General features: G+C 44.2%; 1 protein-coding gene across 2 annotated transcripts in view; it reads right to left on the bottom strand.

Moving 5' to 3' along the window:
- Positions 1-19,299, bottom strand: part of STAB1 (stabilin 1) — a 63,835-nt gene that overhangs the window by 29,427 nt on the left and 15,109 nt on the right. For both annotated transcript variants that reach the window (XM_069812418.1, XM_069812419.1), the window contains 15 exons: positions 18,208-18,335; positions 16,735-16,826; positions 15,041-15,163; positions 13,326-13,472; positions 11,664-11,726; positions 10,607-10,720; positions 10,177-10,230; positions 8,736-8,816; positions 8,278-8,436; positions 7,318-7,380; positions 5,884-5,985; positions 4,838-4,924; positions 4,361-4,472; positions 1,109-1,292; positions 756-849 (listed from right to left, as the gene is read on the bottom strand). In XM_069812418.1, the coding sequence (XP_069668519.1) occupies positions 756-849; positions 1,109-1,292; positions 4,361-4,472; positions 4,838-4,924; positions 5,884-5,985; positions 7,318-7,380; positions 8,278-8,436; positions 8,736-8,816; positions 10,177-10,230; positions 10,607-10,720; positions 11,664-11,726; positions 13,326-13,472; positions 15,041-15,163; positions 16,735-16,826; positions 18,208-18,335 (1,603 nt within the window). The remainder of the gene's footprint in view (positions 1-755; positions 850-1,108; positions 1,293-4,360; positions 4,473-4,837; positions 4,925-5,883; positions 5,986-7,317; positions 7,381-8,277; positions 8,437-8,735; positions 8,817-10,176; positions 10,231-10,606; positions 10,721-11,663; positions 11,727-13,325; positions 13,473-15,040; positions 15,164-16,734; positions 16,827-18,207; positions 18,336-19,299) is intronic.

Raw genomic sequence — 19,299 nt, 5'->3', positions numbered from 1 at the left:
ACAACTTCATAATAAATTGATTCCAGAAACATTTAGTGTTTTCAGAGAGGCAGACACTTGTGTCTAGGGTGGCTCAGAATTCCCAGAGCATTCCCTATCATCCTGTAAAGCTCTTCCATTACAGAAGAAATATTCCCTGAAGTATTCCCTGAAGAGGAGGAGCACAATCTCCTGCCTGGAGATGCGGGATGGAATCAATGATGGAGGGCAGATCTCTCTCAGGAAAGACCTACTTTGTACTCAGTGCTATCCTATTTCCTACTATATGGCGTAATGTGTTCCTCTCAATGAGGGGTCTAAATTATGATGAGGTCTGACTGTTTGGCAGTCATTTCCATCATAAAGCACCACAGTTCTTTACTAAGGATAATAATGTAGTGTTGATGGTTACTAGAAATATGAGTTGCAGCTGACAGCTCAGCTACAGCCTGAACGCAGCAACAGAGAAACTAACTCACGTTGGAAGAGCTTGAGGGGAAAATCACTACAAACCAAAAATCAGTACAGCTGATCTCTGTAGCTGCCAAAATATCTGGTGCAAACCAGCCAAACTCTCCCTGGGGTGTCACGTTTTGGCACCAACCCAAATGATTGGCATTCTTACAATGACTGTGTCAAGGTACTGGTTACTCCACCCCATCTTAAAGACAGGGAAAGTTAGCACACAAAATGCGTAACAGTTCCAGGAGTCCTGGATCCCTGCTCTGATTGATAGGAGCTGCTTCTCCACGCTTTGACAGTCTGACCCCACTTACATTCTGTGAACAGCCTCCTCGTTCTGGCTGACTGCACAGGTCGATGGGCTGGCAAGAAAACCCGTCACCTTCGTATCCATCCATGCAGATGCACCTTAAAAGTACAAGCACAAAAGGGACACAGATAGAGCAGTCCCTTCTGAAAGCCAGCAGAGAGCAAAAAGGCAGTTTGAGCCTCTGAAGCAAGCAAGAACCTGACTTTGATTTCTAGCAGGTTGGCTGCATTACTCAAACAGTCCTGTGCAACAAGTATGCAGACATATATACACAATTACAGGGCTGGCAGCCACAGAGCCGCTGTGTCCCTATACAATGACACTGTGCCCCCCGAATGTGCATGCCAAAAGACTGACCTTGCTGTGTCGTTGAGGCTGCAGACAGCATTCTGGTGGCAGTACTGGGACAGCCCGCTTGGGCCACAGTTCTCGGACATCTTGTCACAGAATTTCCCGGTATAGCCTTCCTTACAGGACCAGGACTGACACACACCACCGCTGCCAGGCCTGTTGTCACAGATACCATGGACACAGCCACAATCTGTCAAGTACATGGAGTAAGATCAGTAACTACAAAAAGTCCAGCATCCACCACAGTGACGGCATTTTGTAGATTCCTAACTTTCCTTTACAACCTCTTACGACACCAAATGATCATCCCATTTGTTTTTGACAGACAGACATCTGCTAAGAGACATCTGTCATAACTCAAAACCTGGCCATGGAACAGATCCTGTGACCACCTGGGTACGTGTTTTTTATAGGCTGTAAGGACAGGCTCAAATTTAGGCTATCAAGCTCAAGGTCCTTGTCAACTGTCTTTTCTTTCCTAGCAAGAGAGATCTAAATCAAAGTCCCACACCCAAGTTTGGCTGATGTTTCCAAGACCCTCATCACCATTTTCATATCAGCCATTGTATTGGGTTTGTGTGGCAAGGTTTTGGTAGCGGGGGTGTTACAGGGGTAGCTTCAGTGAGAAGCTGCTGGAAGCTTCCCCAATGTCCGACAGAGCCAATGCCAGCCGGCTCTGAGACGGACCTGTCACCAGCCAAGGCTGAGCCTATCAGCGACAGTGGTAGTGCCTCTGGGATAACATATTGAAGAAGGAAAAAAAGTTGCTGGCGCGCAGAAACTGCAGCCAGAAAGAGGAGTGAGAACATGTGAGAGAAACAACCCTGCAGACCCCCAGTCAGTGAAGAAGGATGGGGAGGAGATGCTCCAGGCGCCGGAGCAGAGATTCCCCTGCAGCCCGTGGGGAAGACCATGGTGAGGCAGGCTGTCCCCCTGCAGCCCAGGGAGGTCCACGGTGGAGCAGATCTCCACCTGCAGCCTGTGGAGGACCCCACACCAGAGCAGGTGGGTGCCCAAAGGAGGCTGTGACCCCGTGTGAGAGACTGAAAGAGTCAATGTCTCAAACACTGTGGTGGGGCAAGTTCTGCTTAAAGACAAACCCTGCACAGCAAGGAACCACGGTGAAAAACCCATGAGCTCAGACATCAGCAACAGGAGGGGGAGGGCGTGCTGGAGGGTGCACAGCTCCCTGTTCTGATAAGCTGTTCTGATACAAAGATCAAATAATGGCAGTGTCCGCAGGGAAGGAGAAGTTACTCCACAAACAACCCCCAAGCCCAAATGCTCACAAATTGCTCATTAACCTGACAAGTTTGGGTGCCTGCCCGAAGGAGGGGCAAGGATGATAAAAGGACACAAACTGAAGCCCCAGGTGCGCTAGCCCACCAGGACTGGACCCCTGGGCTGACCGAACCAACGCTGGACCCAGGACCGGTGAAATCTTTCTCTCTTCCTTTTTCTCTCTCTGTCTTCTCTCTTTCCTTTTCCTTTTCCATAATCCCAACACCTCATCCATTTCAAGACATAAAACGTTGACCAAGTCTGAGACTAAGAGTGGATCCAGCCGCCCCTAGGCCCTTCTCGGAGGAGGAGTCTAGAAAGTGAGGGGGTCTGCTCTGAACCTCATGACTCAACAGGAGGGATCTCCTTATTCCCTGAATTGATGTATATGGTTACCCTGAGTTACACGGTTTACAGAAGTAGTTATGCCAATTCCTGTTGTGAGAAACCCTGCCACCTACTACCATGCCTCCCCAGTTCAGTTTACTTCTGTCATGAATAAAATCTTTAACTGATCATTTGGTGTTGTTTCACCTTAATTTAGCGTGAGGGAATTTCGAATTAAACATTACTCCCTAATCTGTCCAGTCTGGGTCGTGACACCCGTGGGAAGCCCGCGCTGGAGCAGGCTCCTGGCAGGACCTGCGGATCTGTGGAGAGAGGAGCCCATGTTGGAGCAGGTTTTCTGGCAGGACTTGTGACCCCACGAGAGACCCACACTGGAGCAGTGTGCTCCTGAAGGACTGCACGCCATGGAAGGGACCCACGCTGGAGCAGTTCGTGAAGAACTGCAGCCCGTGGGAAGGACCCACGTTGGAGAAGTTCATGGAGGACTGTCTCCCGTGGGAGGGACCCCATGCTGGAGCAGGGGAAGAGTGGGATGAGTCCTGCCCCTGAAGAGGATGAAGCAGCGGAGATAACATTTGATGAACTGACTGTAACCCTCATTCCCCATCCCCCTGCGCCACTGGTGGGGGTAGGTAGAGAATCCGGGAGTGAAGTTGTGCCCAGGAAGAAGGGAGGGGTGGAGGGAAGGTGTTCTGAGATTTGGTTTTATTTCTCATTACCCTACTCTGGTTGATTGGTAATAAATTGAGTTAATTTTCCCCAAGTTGAGTTTGTTTTGCCCATGATGGTAATTGGTGAGTGATCTCTCCTGTCCTTATCTCGACCCACAAGCCCTTTGTTATATTTTCTCTCCCCTGTCCAGCTGACGTGGGGGGAGTGATAGAAAGGCTTTGGTGGGCACCTGGCATCCAGCCAGGGTCAACCCACTACAGTGTCCTGGTTTCAGCTGGGATATAGTTAACTGTCTTCCTAGTAGCTGGTACAGTGCTATGTTTTGAGTTCAGTATGTGAAGAATGTTGATAACACTGATGTTTTCAGTTGTTGCTCAGTAGTGTTTAGACTAGAGTCAAGGATTTTTCAGCTTCTCATGCTCAGCCAGGGCACCTGACCCAAACTGGCCAACAGTGTATTCCATACCATGTGACGTCCCGTCTTGTTTAGGAACTGGGAAGGGGGGGGGGGCAGGGATTCGCTGCTCGGGGACTGGCTGGGTGTCGGTCGGCGGGTGGTGAGCAATTGCCCTGCGCATCATTTGTACATTTCAATCCTTTTATTACTACTGTTGTCATTTTATTAGTGTTATCATTATCATTATTAGTTTCTTCTTTTCTGTTCTATTAAATCGTTCTTATCTCAACCCAGGAGTTTTACTTCTTTTCCTGATTTTCTCCCCCATCCCACTGGATGGGGGGGAAGTGAGTGAGCGGCTGCGTGGTGCTTAGTTGCTGGCTGGGGTTAAACCACGACACACAGCCATGTTTTCTCCACTGTTGCTTGAAGGGACACCCATGATGACATTTCTGTCACTTCTTTTGTGACACTGATCTTGCCAGAAGGGAATCCACTATGAACTTGCACTATATCCTTGCCCTACATTTTCCTCTCCTCTCTCTACCAGAATTACCAACCTTCGTCACAGTTCTCGCCATGCTTGTTTGGGTTTGAACAGATGTGGCAGGCTATTCCTTTGAAGCCTTCAAAGCACTGACAGTTGCCACTCCCTTGTATGCCATCGCTGCACTGTAAGGAAAACAAAAAGAAAACCAACGTGATTGAAACTCAGGGAACCAAGGCAAAGCCAAGGCTTTGATATCTACCAAAGGCACTTTGATACTTGCGGTAAAAAATAGGACTTTGAAGAGTGGTGGTAGTAATACAAAATCCCACATAGCCAGAGCTGTCCCCAAGAGCCATGACATGGTTCACATTAGAGCTTGAGATGGAAAACTCACTGAGTATGTGCCATTCTCCCTGGATCTTCTGCTACCACCGCTGTGGGCTTAGGCCTGAAGCACAAACTCTGAATTGTACTTATCCACAACTACACTTTCTAACCACACTGTTTCAACTGTTCATTGCAACACAGCAGGATCTTTTGTACTTACATTCCCCCGGCCATAGCATGGATTGGAATATCCCCCTGGGCATGGCATGCAGTCTGGACCAAAGAATCCTTTGCAGCATCCAGGTTTCTGAAACAAAAGCAAAATTGGTAAGGTATGACGTGACTTATCAAGAATTGCCTGGAGTCATCCTGCCCTCATAATTCTGAAATCCTAGTCCTCCTCTCTGCCATGGACTGAAATGGACTGTCTCATTTGGCATCCTCCTGCACTTAAATTATTTTTCAACAATACCCCTCTTTCTGCTCACAGCCTGTTCTTCTCAGAATAGATCACTATTTTCTGCTCTCAGACTTCAACAAATAGGGTCCATGTTTTCTGTGAGCTTTTATTTCTTTAATAGCTGGCCCACTCACTCCTACTTTATCCTTGCTGAGGACTGTGTTCCTTTGGAGGGATGGAGCAGTCCTGGATCGCAGGTTACAACTGACTAATAGAAGAACAATCACAAGACAAACAATCAGCAGTATTCAATGTGACATCCACAAATCATTCCATATAGTTAGCACTGTGAGAGCTCAGGAGCTGCAAACAAACGTGAGGTCCATAAACTTGCTAAGATCGACTTTCCTGAACCATCTGACAACCCTTCATAAACAGGATGCTATCACTTCACAGCTTACAGCACTTTCCCTGTGCTCAGCTTCCTTTGGGTGAAATGCTAAACCCAGGGCACTCTCAGAGAAAACATGCCACGGCTAACACTGCATCATTTGTCTCATGGCTTCCTCCAGCTTGGTTGGTTGCAACTGGTGTGCTTTATTTTATTTATTTACTGTACTCAGGTTCAACTGACCTGCTTTCTAACATTTGCAGCAGGTTGCTACCCTGTGCTCTCTCTGTTTTCCAAAGAAAAAGCAGGTAGCCAGTTCATGTGATGGTCCTGGGGACAGCCATTTGCATGGGACAGCTTCCTTTTTGCTCCCATCCAGCCCTCTCAGCTCAAGGAGTCAGAGCTCTTCCTGATGAAAGAGGAAGGGCAAAGCTGGGCTCCTTTCAAAGGGAATGTGGTCTTCCATCACACTCACCGTGACGGTTTGATTGCAGTACCTGGCGCACCCCTTCTTCAGGACATTCAGGCCTTGTGGATCATGGATGTAGACACATTCTTTTGGGAAGAGCGTTGGTTCCTGTACAAACAAATCAAGTCATCAGCACTGTAAGCTTCCCCTCTGCTCTTTTTGCTGCAGAGAGCAACTATGCCTATCTCTGAGCTGAGGAAGTTCACAGAGGAGCCAAGGTGAACAAGATATCATTATGGCATGCCTATCATGAAAGAAGGCACACAGCACTTTCCTCTTGCTCCCAGAAGACCCCAAGTCTGAGCCAAGGTGCTGCCCTTGTTCAAATAATAGTATCTATGATAAGGGAGAGAATGAATGTAGGGGGTGAGGGTAGGGAGAGAGGGGGAGGAAGAGAGGGAGAGAAGACAAGGGGGACGAAAGGGCCAGAGTGAGAAATAGAGGGTAAGAAAGAGGGAAAGAAAGAGAAAGTGGGGGGGGGGGAGGCAGGAGGGAGGGAGAGCGGGGCAGAGAGAGTGTAAGAGTAAGAATGAAAGAGTGAAGGTGGGAAGGAAAAAGAGGGAGGGAGGTGAGACGGAGAGAGGGGAAAGGACTGCAAATAATTTTGGAACAATGCTCAGTGACCTGTCATGGAGTTAGACACGGACAGAATTGGGCCCCAGATGATTCTGGCTTCACCTGCCTCAATCAGAGGAAAATGAGCAACTAGCGATTTTGCAGAGCCCTATTTCAGACATACATGGTGAGACTGCATCAGCAAGTTCTCCTGAAAGTCAGATCTCTCAGAAGACACCCAACAGTTAACAGTGGTGAACACCTCTCTGGCTTTCACAAACATAATCTTGGGCCTTGCCTTTACATGAGGATTTCCTGGAACTTGCTGTTCTGCTAAACTCAGCATGGGATAACACAAACACCAGCACCCAGCCTCCTCCTCCTTACTCCACCTTCAGCTTGTTCTGCTCACCTCTGAATCAACAGGGAGCATAGGCCAAGAAAAAATTGCTTCTCACCCTCTACAGTGCAGAAAGCTTGTTGTGATTCTCTGGCCATGACATAGGTAGTGGTAGTACTGGATGGTACTAGTGGGATCAGGCTTGGTTCTAGCAGTCTGGAGGAGCTGGCAGACTCAGCATGTGAGCAGGAAAGCCTAAAAGCTGCAAGTCTACATTTCATTTAGGCCAGACTGTCTCACAGTTCTCTCCATTGATTCAGCAATCAGACTTCAGAATAAGAAATAGCACAGAGCAGTTAGCGGGTGACAGTCTGGGATCACAGAGCATGGATGTGTGGGGAGTATGTATCCTCTAACAAGCCTCTCTAGTGGCTGCCTTTCCTGCTCTCTATTTATTTGAAAGTGGCTTGGGTTAGAAACTGTCTATCAGTGTCTGTATGTCATCATGCAAAGAAGAAATTACTGAAATAACCACAAATATTTACCATTTCTCTGCTGCCAGGTGGGCAAACACTGTTGTTGAGGGCCTCACAATCCACACAAGAGCCCTGTTAAGAAAACAAAAGGGGAAAACTTAATCTTCTCAAAATGAACCCATTCCCCATGCCAAGAAAGCTACAGAGCTACTGTTCCCAGTATATATCCAAAACATCACAACATGTATCAGAAACATTCCTAGGACGGAGTTTCCACACTCTGAAATGGGGTAAGTTTATCACTTAAATAAAATGACTCCTTTGGCTTGAGGAGATGCTTGCACCTGACTGCAAGATGGGGTCTGTCTCCACCCTGTGAGTCTTATCAGCCACTAGACATGTAGCTATGCTGGAGAACACTTTGGGCATCCATGCAGCAGGCCTCACTAAGTCAGAAGTTATGTGGACCCTCTGGCCACTTGGGATTAACTGCGTCTCTCCAAATCAGGTACCTCTTGCTTATTCAGAGCCTCATCTTCTTTCTTTAGGAACCTACCAATGATCAAATTATGGAGCAAGCACCTAAAATAAGGTATACAAAACTGTTCAGGTGAGAATATTGCACAGCATTTGCAGCTCCTGCTACTGAACGACTGCTTCCTATCCAGGCTACAGGACACCAACGCTGACAGCTACGGGAACAAATGAATGTCAGCTGAGTTAGCAACTGTGGTGTGAAGATGATCATATAAGGCCTTATGAAAAGGCAAATGTACTTCTGAATCAAAGGTAGGATGGGTGCAAGGAAAGAACAACAGCCTGCAAGGAACATTAGCTGATTTCCAGGAAAGCAGTGCCAAGTGCTAGCAGAAGAAACACTGACGGTGCTGACGCTGCCTAAGTTCACGTCAGGGGACCTCTCAGAGAATGCATTTTCCAAATGCAATTTACACAGACTGCTTTTGTCCTTCCAGGTGAGTGTGGGGTCTACAGCAACCGCTAGCATGAGAATGGGAGAAGCTAACTTACTGTCACAATTTTATGTTGCTCTTCATTGCATCTGTGAGGCAAAATGGGAATTATCGAAGGAGGGATGAAGATGCCGTCCAAGGTATGAATAATACCATTTGATGCCACAATGTCTCGCATGTTTAAGGGGATCCCCGATTCATCCATCAGAATTCTTCCCTGATGCAGAAACACAAATAATTTATCTGCATTTTAGCTCATTAGACTGTATCAACTACAAAAAGCCAATGCAGGAAACAGGTGGTACACAATATCAAGTGCAACCACAGAAATGGTCAAGCTTCTTAGTGGAGTCACAGGTTGGATAAGAAGCAAACTAATTCAATGACCTCATTTAAGTCTAATTTTTAAGCAGAGGAGGAAGCAGAGATAGGCTGAAACCACATTGTTCAGAACCACATCCACACATTCTCCTAACACAGGAGGGTTTGCCCAAAAGGGGTTTGATTCATACTTACATCTGCACTGATGTTGATGGTAAGTATCTGGTTAGCCATAGTAACAATGTATGGCATCATTATCAGTTTCTCTACAGTCACCTGAAATAAAAACACAAGGGGACAGTACCATGAAAAAGCAGGGTCATTTCAGTACAGCTTACAGAATGCTTCCATGATTCCCATCAGTTAAAAAAACCTTCTAAAGCGGACTTGTCTTTAACATTTACATTTCATTAAATACCTTAAAACACAAAAAATGGGTCAGAGGGAAAGCCAGGACTTCATATGAATTGTTTGCAATACCACAATCACAGTGGTGCTAGCAACTGCAGCCTTGGTTTTCATTCCTTGTGTAAGTAACAGTTGAGCACAGCTGAAATTAAGGAGATTTTCCAGGACATATTCAATAAACAATGAAAGCTCAGCCAGAAGCATAATAGAGAACATATTTTGACTTAATAAATAAGCTTATTTCTAAAGGCAGAAAAAATTGTAAACTGCAGCTAGTGTACTGAGCAACTTAATGATTTGAGAAGTAAGAAGTTCTGAGAACCAAGACAATTGTTACTTTTGTGTCCAACAGGTTATTAAAGAGTAGCTCAGCTTGTTACCATGTTGTTATTCATCAGTTGCAAGTAAAACTAGGTTTTGCTGTTTTGTCAAAGTGCTGCTCATTTTCTTTACTGGAATCAGGAAAATCATAAAGACTGACATTTGCTTCTCAGTAAAGAATGGAAATAATATTGATATTTCTTAATGAAGGACATGACATTGTACCATAATGCTTGAGTATTCACTTCCTCCACAGGTTTTGAGTCTAACTTTAAACATTTCTCTTGTTTACTGTGTAAGGGAAAATGTCTTGTTGATGCACTGTAATGATTTTATTTACCCTGCCATTAATAGTACACAGCAACATTGGTGCAAGAATTGGCGGTACCAGGTCAGATCACAGGCTCACTTGCACCAGTTCTCCATCTCTAACTTTAGCCACTGGTGGAGCCCATGGAAAGAGGAAAAGGAGCAGGGAGTTTGGACCAATTCTTCACTTGGCGATAACTTTTGTGTTACTGCTATTAGTGTTTTAGGGAAACTGTAGGCTGGAGAGTTCAGAATTAAGGTATGCTCCTGATTAATAGTTTAACAAGAGAATATTTGCCTGCAGCAAACTCTGCCGGGCAATATTTTCATTGTAACGGCCATCCAGCTAAGGAGCACCATCACTCCCAGGAAACTCAGTTTCATGATGGAAGAGCACAGACTGTCCCTCCTGGCAACCACTTTCATGGTAAACATTTCGCCTCATCAGATCCTGAATCACATCTCTGCTTCTCCAGGGGAAGTCCAAAAAGTATCAGCTGAAGTCATCGACACTCCGACCTCTATGCCAAACCACACAGTTGATAATACGCTGGCCCAAAGGACCCCAATTATCTGGAATTAGAGCTGCCTGCCTTACCGCTGCTGAAGTGTAGATATGATGTTTCACAAGTTCCTGAAGCTTATTTATGCCCTAAGGAAAGAAGAGAACATAAGAATTAGATACCCCTTCAATGCTCAGGAGTAAGAGGAGGCAACTACATCTTCTTTTAACCGTGACTGACAATGCTAATGTACTATAGCGAGTAAGTTCCTTCATTTTCCCCTATCCAAAGCTGGGGTGAGGAAAGCAAGCCAAACGTCAGATTTAAACAATCTAGCTAACCATGTTTCTTACTGCAGGTTCCAACAGCATTCACTTCTCTCCCAAAGCCTTACAGAAACATGGCTTAGCTATTTCCAGGAAGAGCAACTTTCAGCAACGATCAGATACATTGCACAAACCATTCCAGCACAGCCTAGTGCAACACAATTGGCTCAGGATGTCTTAAAGTTCTATGAGCGCTCACCTCTGTGAAAAGATAAATGAGCCTTCCATCTCTCAACTTATCCACACCATCATTGCTGGGTACAAATACAGTAAAGGGGCCTGGTCCATCCAATATTGCAGGCAGGCCGCAATTCTGCAAAAACAATAAAAGATTTCATCATGGATCTAGCATGAGTTAGTGAGGGGGGTCTATCAGGAAGGGAGAGGAAACGCTAAACAACCCACTAGAGGCAGAGTTATTGAAAAGCAAACGTATACGAGGGGCAATGGGACACCAAGGATAGGTATGAAATATAACAGAGGTATAAATGCCACAAAAACATAGCTTGGACAATGAAGCCACTGATGTGAATGCAGCTAATGTGAACAAGGGAGTACTGGCTAATGCTGCCTGCGTGTTTTAAACACACAGGACACATACAGAGACTAAAACTGTATCTTTTTGCCTGAAGAGAAGAAAAAGAGGATCAAGTCTATAATCACAGTTGCAGTTGGTGAATTTTGTAAATTACTAACAGCCACAGAGCTGAAAGCAAGCAGGCCAAGATTGTTGTGAGCAATGCTAGAGCAGATCCAGATGACTCTGATGGAGGTGAAAGGAAAATCAGTGAAAATCAGTGAACTAATGTCCCTAGTGAAAAGAGTAACTAAATAAATCCTGGGCAGCAGCCTCAAGGGTTTATAACCTAAGGACTGCTTTTATTTAAAGATCTACACCCCAAAACCAGGTAGCTACAACCTAGCCTGGCACAAGCAGTCATGAAACCTTCACTCTTTGTCCTGACAGTGGTCAAGAACTAAACATGCTTTGGAGAACAAACTCTCCACAGGGTACAGGGGAAGGGGTGGTGGGGAAGCAGATGGGAAAGAGGCGTGTATGCTTGCTGCTTGTGCCAGATCCCCTATAGGTGTGTAAAATACACAAAATAAGAAATGACACAGAAAAAAGCATCCACAAAGCAAGCCAAACTACTGAGATGTATTTAAATGTTTTTCAAAATCCCCACAAAAACAGCAGCAGGCTTTGCAACAGCAGCAATGCCACACCTTCCTGGAGCAGACACAAACATGCTTACCTCCAGTATAGTTTCAAATCTACTGAAGATCTCCATTGAAGCAAGGATCTCACCAATGGTTTTCTGCAAGAAGATACAAAGAGGAGAAAAATGGCTGGGGCTGAAGTGAGGTCTGAGAACGTACTGGAATGCCCTTGGCCAGTTTGTTTGTGGTTTGCATGTAAAGATCTACAGGATCATCATCCTCACAGTCTTTAAACCCTCTGTATGGGCCAGCTGACCTAGCAAGGACTGAGCCTGCAGTAACTTAGGCACAAAGTCTTTCCCATGCACAACAAACTAGATTTTCCAAGGTACCATGCACTTGAGCACCCTTCTGTTTTCCTACTCTCATCTGCAGATTAAATTAAATGAAGAGGCAATTGCTTACTATCATTAAACTAGAGACATACTTCCAGCGATATACAAATCAATTCTGGGCTGGTAGGCAGTGGAGCTGCTCTGTCATCTCAAGTGTCCCTGTGCTTTGAGGACAAGAGTTCACTCTACCACCTGCAAATGAGCCCCAATGCTGAGAAAATACAATACGTATGCATATTCCTGAAAACACAGAGGAAATGGATGCCTTCCTTTTTTCCACATTGCCCATGAAGACAAAGGTAACAGGAGGAATGTCCCTTCAAGTATCAAAACTTGTGAAGGGACTTGTCTGACTTTTATTTGCAGGAAACTGCATATTTTTTTGGCAGAAACTGCTTCCCATAGAACATGCAGAGGCACAGAACATTATTTCCAAGGGACACTACTGGTACAAAGGGATTTGATGCCAAAAATGGCTGAGGTGATCACTAGCCTTCATTGCAATCACAATGGGAAACAAATGCCTGAAGGAATCCCGGGAAAGACAAGCTCTGCAGGGAGCACTTTTACTGTCCTGCCATCCCAGAATTGCTGCAAACCCTTCCCTGCAGGTACCTGTGATCTTTACCAATGGTGTAAAGTAAATGCAAATTACTACCAAATTCCTACTAAATCCAAGAGCTTGTGTCATTCTCTGAGAAATTTTTTTGCAAGGAGGTAGGAGGTAACAGGGCCTACTTTCTGCATATAGAAACAATATAAAAATGCTCAGGCATAGCAATGTAGTAGCTACAGCAAAAACTCCCAGCTAACAGGGCAAAGTGCTTAGCTACTTGAACCTGAAAGCCCTGCTCAGTGTCTTAAATTCAAGACATGACTTCAAAATGCAAAACTCTAATAATTATTTGTCCTCATTTTAAATATTTTTAATGCAAAGACAACTTTTTGATTCTAATTTCAAAATGCAGTGCAGACTGATTAAAGAAAATCTTCATTTGATTATGTGAAGAATGCTTTTTCAATATTTATCCTGTAAAATAAGTATTCTGTAAGATACAACTGAAAAAGAGCTCATTTGCTATGAATGATCTTACTCATGAAAGTAGAACCCTCTACTCATCCAAGCACTGTAAAAGCATCATTGCGAGGCCTGTATCTGGCTTATGTAGTGCTATTAGCTATTTTTAATGGTATGCTGACATAATAGTGGCTAGCAGGCCTTATCAGGAACTGAAAACAAAATAAATAGGCTTTTCGCTTCAAAAAAAAGCCTCACAGATTTGGAATTTTAATGATGAAAATATACGTTTTTAAAGTGTTTATTCTGCTGTCCCATAAAACAGAATACAAATGTCTGTGTACCTGTGGGTTTCTGAGGTTGTCAGTGCTGGTTTTTTTCCTTAGGGTGTTAACGATATGCATGATGCCATTGGCTGCTGGTAAGTTCGATTGCAAAACATTGTACAGTTCTCCCGGCAAGTCTTGATATCGAAATGATTTGCTGTACATCTGGATAATAATAAAAGGTTATTTTCTGGTGGTATACCTGTGTTATCACAATAGGTCTATAAATCATTGTTCCCTTCAGTGTTCTCTGCCTATGGGTCAGCAAGATGAAGGTACAATCCGAGTTACTGTGGAAAAAGTAAATTTAAGGGGTGGTCTGGGTGTAAAACAAACATCCCACCTCTACTTGAGTTGGGGTAATATTTTGATCCTGGGGGGTACTTTTAAGTCTTATTACAGAAAGAAGACCTAATCTGGGACAATCAGGTCTAGAATTAAGTTTGTCTGAGTGTGAATGATGCCTGATCCCAGCTCTGGATCACAAAAGGGTGGGCTGACCATCAAGTAGCTGCTGCATCAGACTGCCAAGTACAAGGAGAGGGGCACAGTGCCTCCTGGGCACCAGAGTACAGATTTTGGAGGCAATCCTGGAACTACAGCTTTGATTGCAACTTTTATTGGCTCATAATGCCAACAAGGAGTCTTCAGAACAAAGCCAAAGCAGACAGGCTCACTGAATTACAAGGCACATATCTGGTCCTTCTATACTGTATACAACCACGCACTGAAGCTGGGCATATGGAGATGTTCCAAGGGTAACCTACAAACTAAGCATCAATGTATTGGTGCTGCAGCCATAATCCAAGTTCAGGCAAGCACAACTTCCCCATGCTTTTCATTTCATGACATGCATTTCTTGAACTGCTCCTCCCTGCCCTGAACTTCAGTTCGCATCACTGAGGATTCTGGCTGAAACAAAGGAAAGGGAGGGCAGACTTCCCAGATCAAAAGACTCCTGAGTAAACAAACAGGAAAGAAATTTAAAAGGAGCATCGACAAGCTCAGCTCAGATTCCCTGGCTCCAAATACTTTGTCCTTTTGATGCATGCAGTGTCCATGTATTATGACCCAGACCTCAAGGCCAAGGCTGGATCCTCAGAGAGGAAACATATGGCCCTCCCTTGGCCAGCTGTGAGCACGCATTCAGGAAAAGTGTAGGATAGAGAGAGAACAGTGGATGCTGGAAAATATGAGTCAATTGTAAAAGGGAAAAGGGAAAAAAAGCCTTCCATATCAGAACATAATGATGAAAAACTCTTTGCTAGGATGACTAAGAAAAATAAAATAGGAAGAGGGGAAAAGGGAAACTGCAAGAGAAAAATATTCAGCATGTGGCTGTGTCCAAGCACACAATCTCCAAGGTAAAGCATTCAGTCTGAGTAGAGACTTTGCTGCCTCTTCCATGTCAGCCACATGAATATTGTGGCTGCTAACAGTGTAGGGAAAAGGTCTCTTCTCCAGAATACATATACAAACCAAGGAAAGACCATTCACAAGATGGATTCTGGCTAATTGGTTGTCTGCAAGACAGAAGTGGTTGCTTGGGGTGTCAGGTCTTAAATCACCTTGCTTTGGAATCCACAAAGGAGCTTGTTGCTCTGATAACAGGCAGGCTGATTAGAGAAAAAGTTTTTCTGGTTAAGAAAGCACACCAAGGAAACTATGCTCAAGCTCCAGTCTGTCCTACATGAAAGCTGCGGTCCAGGACTTTCGTCCATGAGATCCTTTACCTGGCTGCTGAATGTTAGCCGATGTCCTGACAAGGTCCACACAGTCTTGGCTTTTATCATGTCTTCTACCAAATGCAGACCAGGAACAATGTGCATTCTGCACAAATGCTCAGCAGTGGTATCCTTTGGGGAATAAAGACCACACAAAGAAGATAAATGACATGTTCTTTCAAGAACCTCATTTACTGAAAGACCCATGACATTACCTTTCTCCCAGCTAATACACACAAAGAAATTCTTAGCATGCAAGATTGAGCTTCCCTCTTTATTTTGGTTCACTGGAGTAGCACTGTGGCAAATCTTTTGCTTCTGTTTGTGTGCACATTCAAACACAAGGACACTGGTTAACCTGCAAGTGACTTCAGAGGAATCCCCTAGACAGAAACCTACTGGATTTGGACAATTTAAAAACCATCCTTGCATGCTTCAGATTATAAAACTTGCTGAAGTTCCCCATACACAATCTTTATTTATGTTGGACCATGTAGGTGGTCTAAGCTGCTGAATTTACATTTAGTTTCTTCCTTTCTTTTCTGGGCTTTCCATCACTGGTGGTATTTTAAGACAATCCTCTGGCAATACTGATTTAGGTGGAACTGGTCCTTGTGGGAACAGGTAGACTAGATAACACAGGAGCCTTTCCTGATGTATTTTCTATGAATCCAGAAGTTACCATGATGACCTGGGCACAAGGCCTGACTTGTGTTAGTGGAAACTTCTGCTCAACTAGGTAGTAGGAGACAGCTAATGTTCCTGGCATTTGCAGGTTAGGAGTTGCTCCCTAGACTATATATGAGTTACTGCTGCTGCATAGATAGCTTGGCTATCAAGCAAAGGAATGATATTTCTAAACCAGTTGAAAATGTAATGTTCAAGTGGGGTTGGTCTGTCTGGATTATTTTTAAGACATTTACTTTCTCATATCCAAGTGCTACCTGCAAACTAGCTGCCACCTGAAACACAACAGGCACCTTGTATGAGCCGCATTTGTAGCTCATGTGTTGTAATTTTTAGCTCTGTCTGGGAGAAGTGGCTTATATACCTTCTCATCCTCATGAGGAATAGCCTGGTTGGGAGCTTAACTGTGCAAAACCTACTGCAAATGAACACAATTTAATTAAAAATAAATAATAAATAAATAATGACCTGCAGGACCTGCTGAAGCCTAGAATTCTCAAACTCTTGTCCTGGCTCCCACAGCAGTTTTCTCCAGCACTGCCATATGTGCTGTCTCCATTAATAAAATGAGCTCTTCTCAAGAAGTTGATACCATACCCACATCTAGGGCCATAGGCCCAAAATGCAATACTTTGATGCAAATCTCAGCCCCTTTTGAAAACCCCACCCTCAAGTAGTGAAAAGCCACCTAAAGTTATGAGAATAGTCACACACAGGAGGTGTGAGCTTTAAATGAAGAATGGCCAGAAAAACTTACACTTCCTGACATTATAAACAAACCCTGTCAATATTGAAGAGAGAGAGAGGTTTTAAAAATAATGAGAGGGATATAACATCCTCTATGAGACTGCAACTTAACCAGACAATGAAGAGTCTGTCTCCCCAAGAGATTGCTTCTATAAATACTGCCTTCCAAAGTTCCTCTCTCATGTGTCAATCAGTTTTTACAGGCTGCAGAACTCAGGCAGGAAAGAAGCCCAAGACAGCAAAAATTTGCTAAAACCAAGAAAACTTACGTTAAATTCCATTCTATCATGAATCGGAAGAAGGGATGGTACAAAGACTGTGAAAGGCCCATATTTAGTCAGCAACACTGAGCAACCAGAAGCTGTAAAAAGAGTGGCAACATGAAGTATTTACTTGGCGTATGATTTAACTCCAGCAATAATTATTCCTCTTGTTAACAGCACAATTCAATCTAGACATTTTTGGCCTGACGGAAGTAACTAGTACTTGTTTACAAGGAACCAGAGGGAGTCTGATATTGCTACCACAGCCCAGCTTGGTTGCTATTAGTTTTAGCACTTGCCCACAAGATTTCTGAAGGATTGCTGGTGACTTTGTTCCACTTTGAATCACTGCTGGAATTTGCAGAATATTCATAATAATTTTGTTCCTACATGCTTACTACCTTATTCTTGGGCCAAATGTCCTCTGTCTTCCCCTTAAAATAACTAACTTTTGGGTGTCATCAGGATTTACTGAAACTAAATACTTCTTGAGTAGCTGCTACGAACCCAGTTGTCACTCTCCACTCAATCATCAACGGCCCATCAACAAAGTCCACATCAACAAAGGTCATAAGGTATTAAGTCCCACTGCACAGGAGTTAGGAACCCAGAGATCTTCGTGCAGTTGCCCATAGCATAAATCATTAGAGAAAACATGCAAAAAAAGTGCTGGCAACACTGATACGTAGCAGGGAAGGGTATTCACAAAAGCTAAGCTGAGCTTTGAGCCCTATCTCTATGCTTCTCTTAAGTTAGTGGAGATAGAGAAGACTGTGCAGAGCATGAGCTGGAGAAGGTATCTAACATAAATATGCTTTGACATGAGCTAAAGGTTTCTCATTCTTTCCTTGGATTACAGTGGGGCAAAAATTAACCTTTGCAGATATCACTCCCCACACTTGCAGTACACGGGTTCGAAAAGAGTCTTCTATGCTTTGCAAAGCAATTCCTCACTCAGAAAGCACTACGGTACATAGAATAAAGCCTTTTCATCTCTATAATAGCCACTCACACACGCGTGCTGGCAAGGAGGCTGTTTAAGGCTTAGTGGATGTTCTACTGAGCTGAGGACCCACGGCACACCAGCCTCAAGCATCACTGCTAGAAAACGCAGCAAAAGCTGAAAGACTGCTGAGCCTTCAACATAGGTACTGCAGGTGGAGGCCCACTGCTGGTTTGATACAAACAGGTTTGAATCACACCCCCAAGGCATGTTTTCCTTCTTCTGCAGATATGGTACATCCTTCACCAGGACTGCCAAATACCTAATGCGCATCCACAGTGCTCTCTGCAACAGTATCCTCAATTCACAATCCAGAACTGGTGATACGAGTTCAGAGATGTGATGTGTTTAGTTTTGCAGCCCATGGTCATACACTGCAAAATAGATCTATCATGCTGAAAGGCTGTTAACCTTTTCTGACACACTCTTGTCCCCACATTTGCTCCATTCCCCAAACAAATTCAAAAGACATTTACCAAACATTTTCTTGGCGACGCTTAATTTCCTAGCAAACCTCCCTCGTGAATTATGCTGATTTATCTCACTCAAGAGATCTTTATAACAACTTCTCCCATCTCCAATCTCCCCTTCTTTACACACACAGCTAAGAGACAAGAATGAAACATAACAAATCATTAAAAAACAGTTTGCAACACATTCAACAAATGTGATTAGAACATCTCAGTATCTACACTCAAAAGACAAACCCCAGCTTTAAGGTGTAGGTAAGAGCTTAGTAACTTCTGCCTAAACTAAGTGACAGGAGAAAAGATGCATATTGCTGGAGTGCAAGCAAATTTGGACCTACCCAACGAGAATGAAGATGCTTTCTCAGATACAATCAACAGAAGGATTGTCTGCTCTAGAATTCAGGGTACAGGTAGGCACAATATATTTATCGACACCTTTCTAACTAGATACTCAGTCTGTACCAGTCATTACAGCATCTGAAAATTTTAGGTAGTGCGTAAAAACCACAGGTCAAGTGAAAATCTAGCAAACAGCTCCTATGTGACCCCACAGCTTCAGTGAGAAGTGCCAGCTCAAGCACATCAGTTAGCTACGGTTCCTCTTAGACTTAATGAGGGCCCCAGAAAGGCTAATGACTTTTCCAGAAAAGCTTATCTACATGTGAAAATCTCTGTCCTGATTCACACGGATTTATAGTCATTACTCAGAGATTACTTAAGATCATTGGACGATAACCATGTTTCTTCCCGTTTGGATTTTGTCCAAGTATCGGCTCAGCTCTTTCTGTTTCAGGGATGCAAAGACATGCGACACGGGAGGAATTTGACATTACTCCAGCCTCAGAGGGCTGAGTGCCAGCTGATGGGGAACGGACATACTAAGGCAGGGACCATGCTGAACACCGTGTCCTGCACTTTGCTAGTGTTATCTTCAGAAAGGGAAGCCACTGTATTTCAGTTCTGGCCTGGAGCAGACAATGAGCAGGGGGGTGCTAACAGTTTTAGCAGCACTGGAAAGGAAGGGTCAAGGAGATGGGACTGCTCTTTCCCTCTTCAGTCTCTCAGAGATGCTCCGCCTTTTCTTGGTAACACACAAAA

The sequence above is a fragment of the Haliaeetus albicilla genome, chromosome 24 (assembly GCF_947461875.1).
Source record: "Haliaeetus albicilla chromosome 24, bHalAlb1.1, whole genome shotgun sequence".
In the NCBI taxonomy this organism is placed as follows: Eukaryota; Metazoa; Chordata; class Aves; order Accipitriformes; family Accipitridae; genus Haliaeetus; species Haliaeetus albicilla.
The sequence above is the reverse complement of the archived record's forward strand: the minus strand, read 5'-3'. Positions and strand labels throughout refer to the sequence as shown.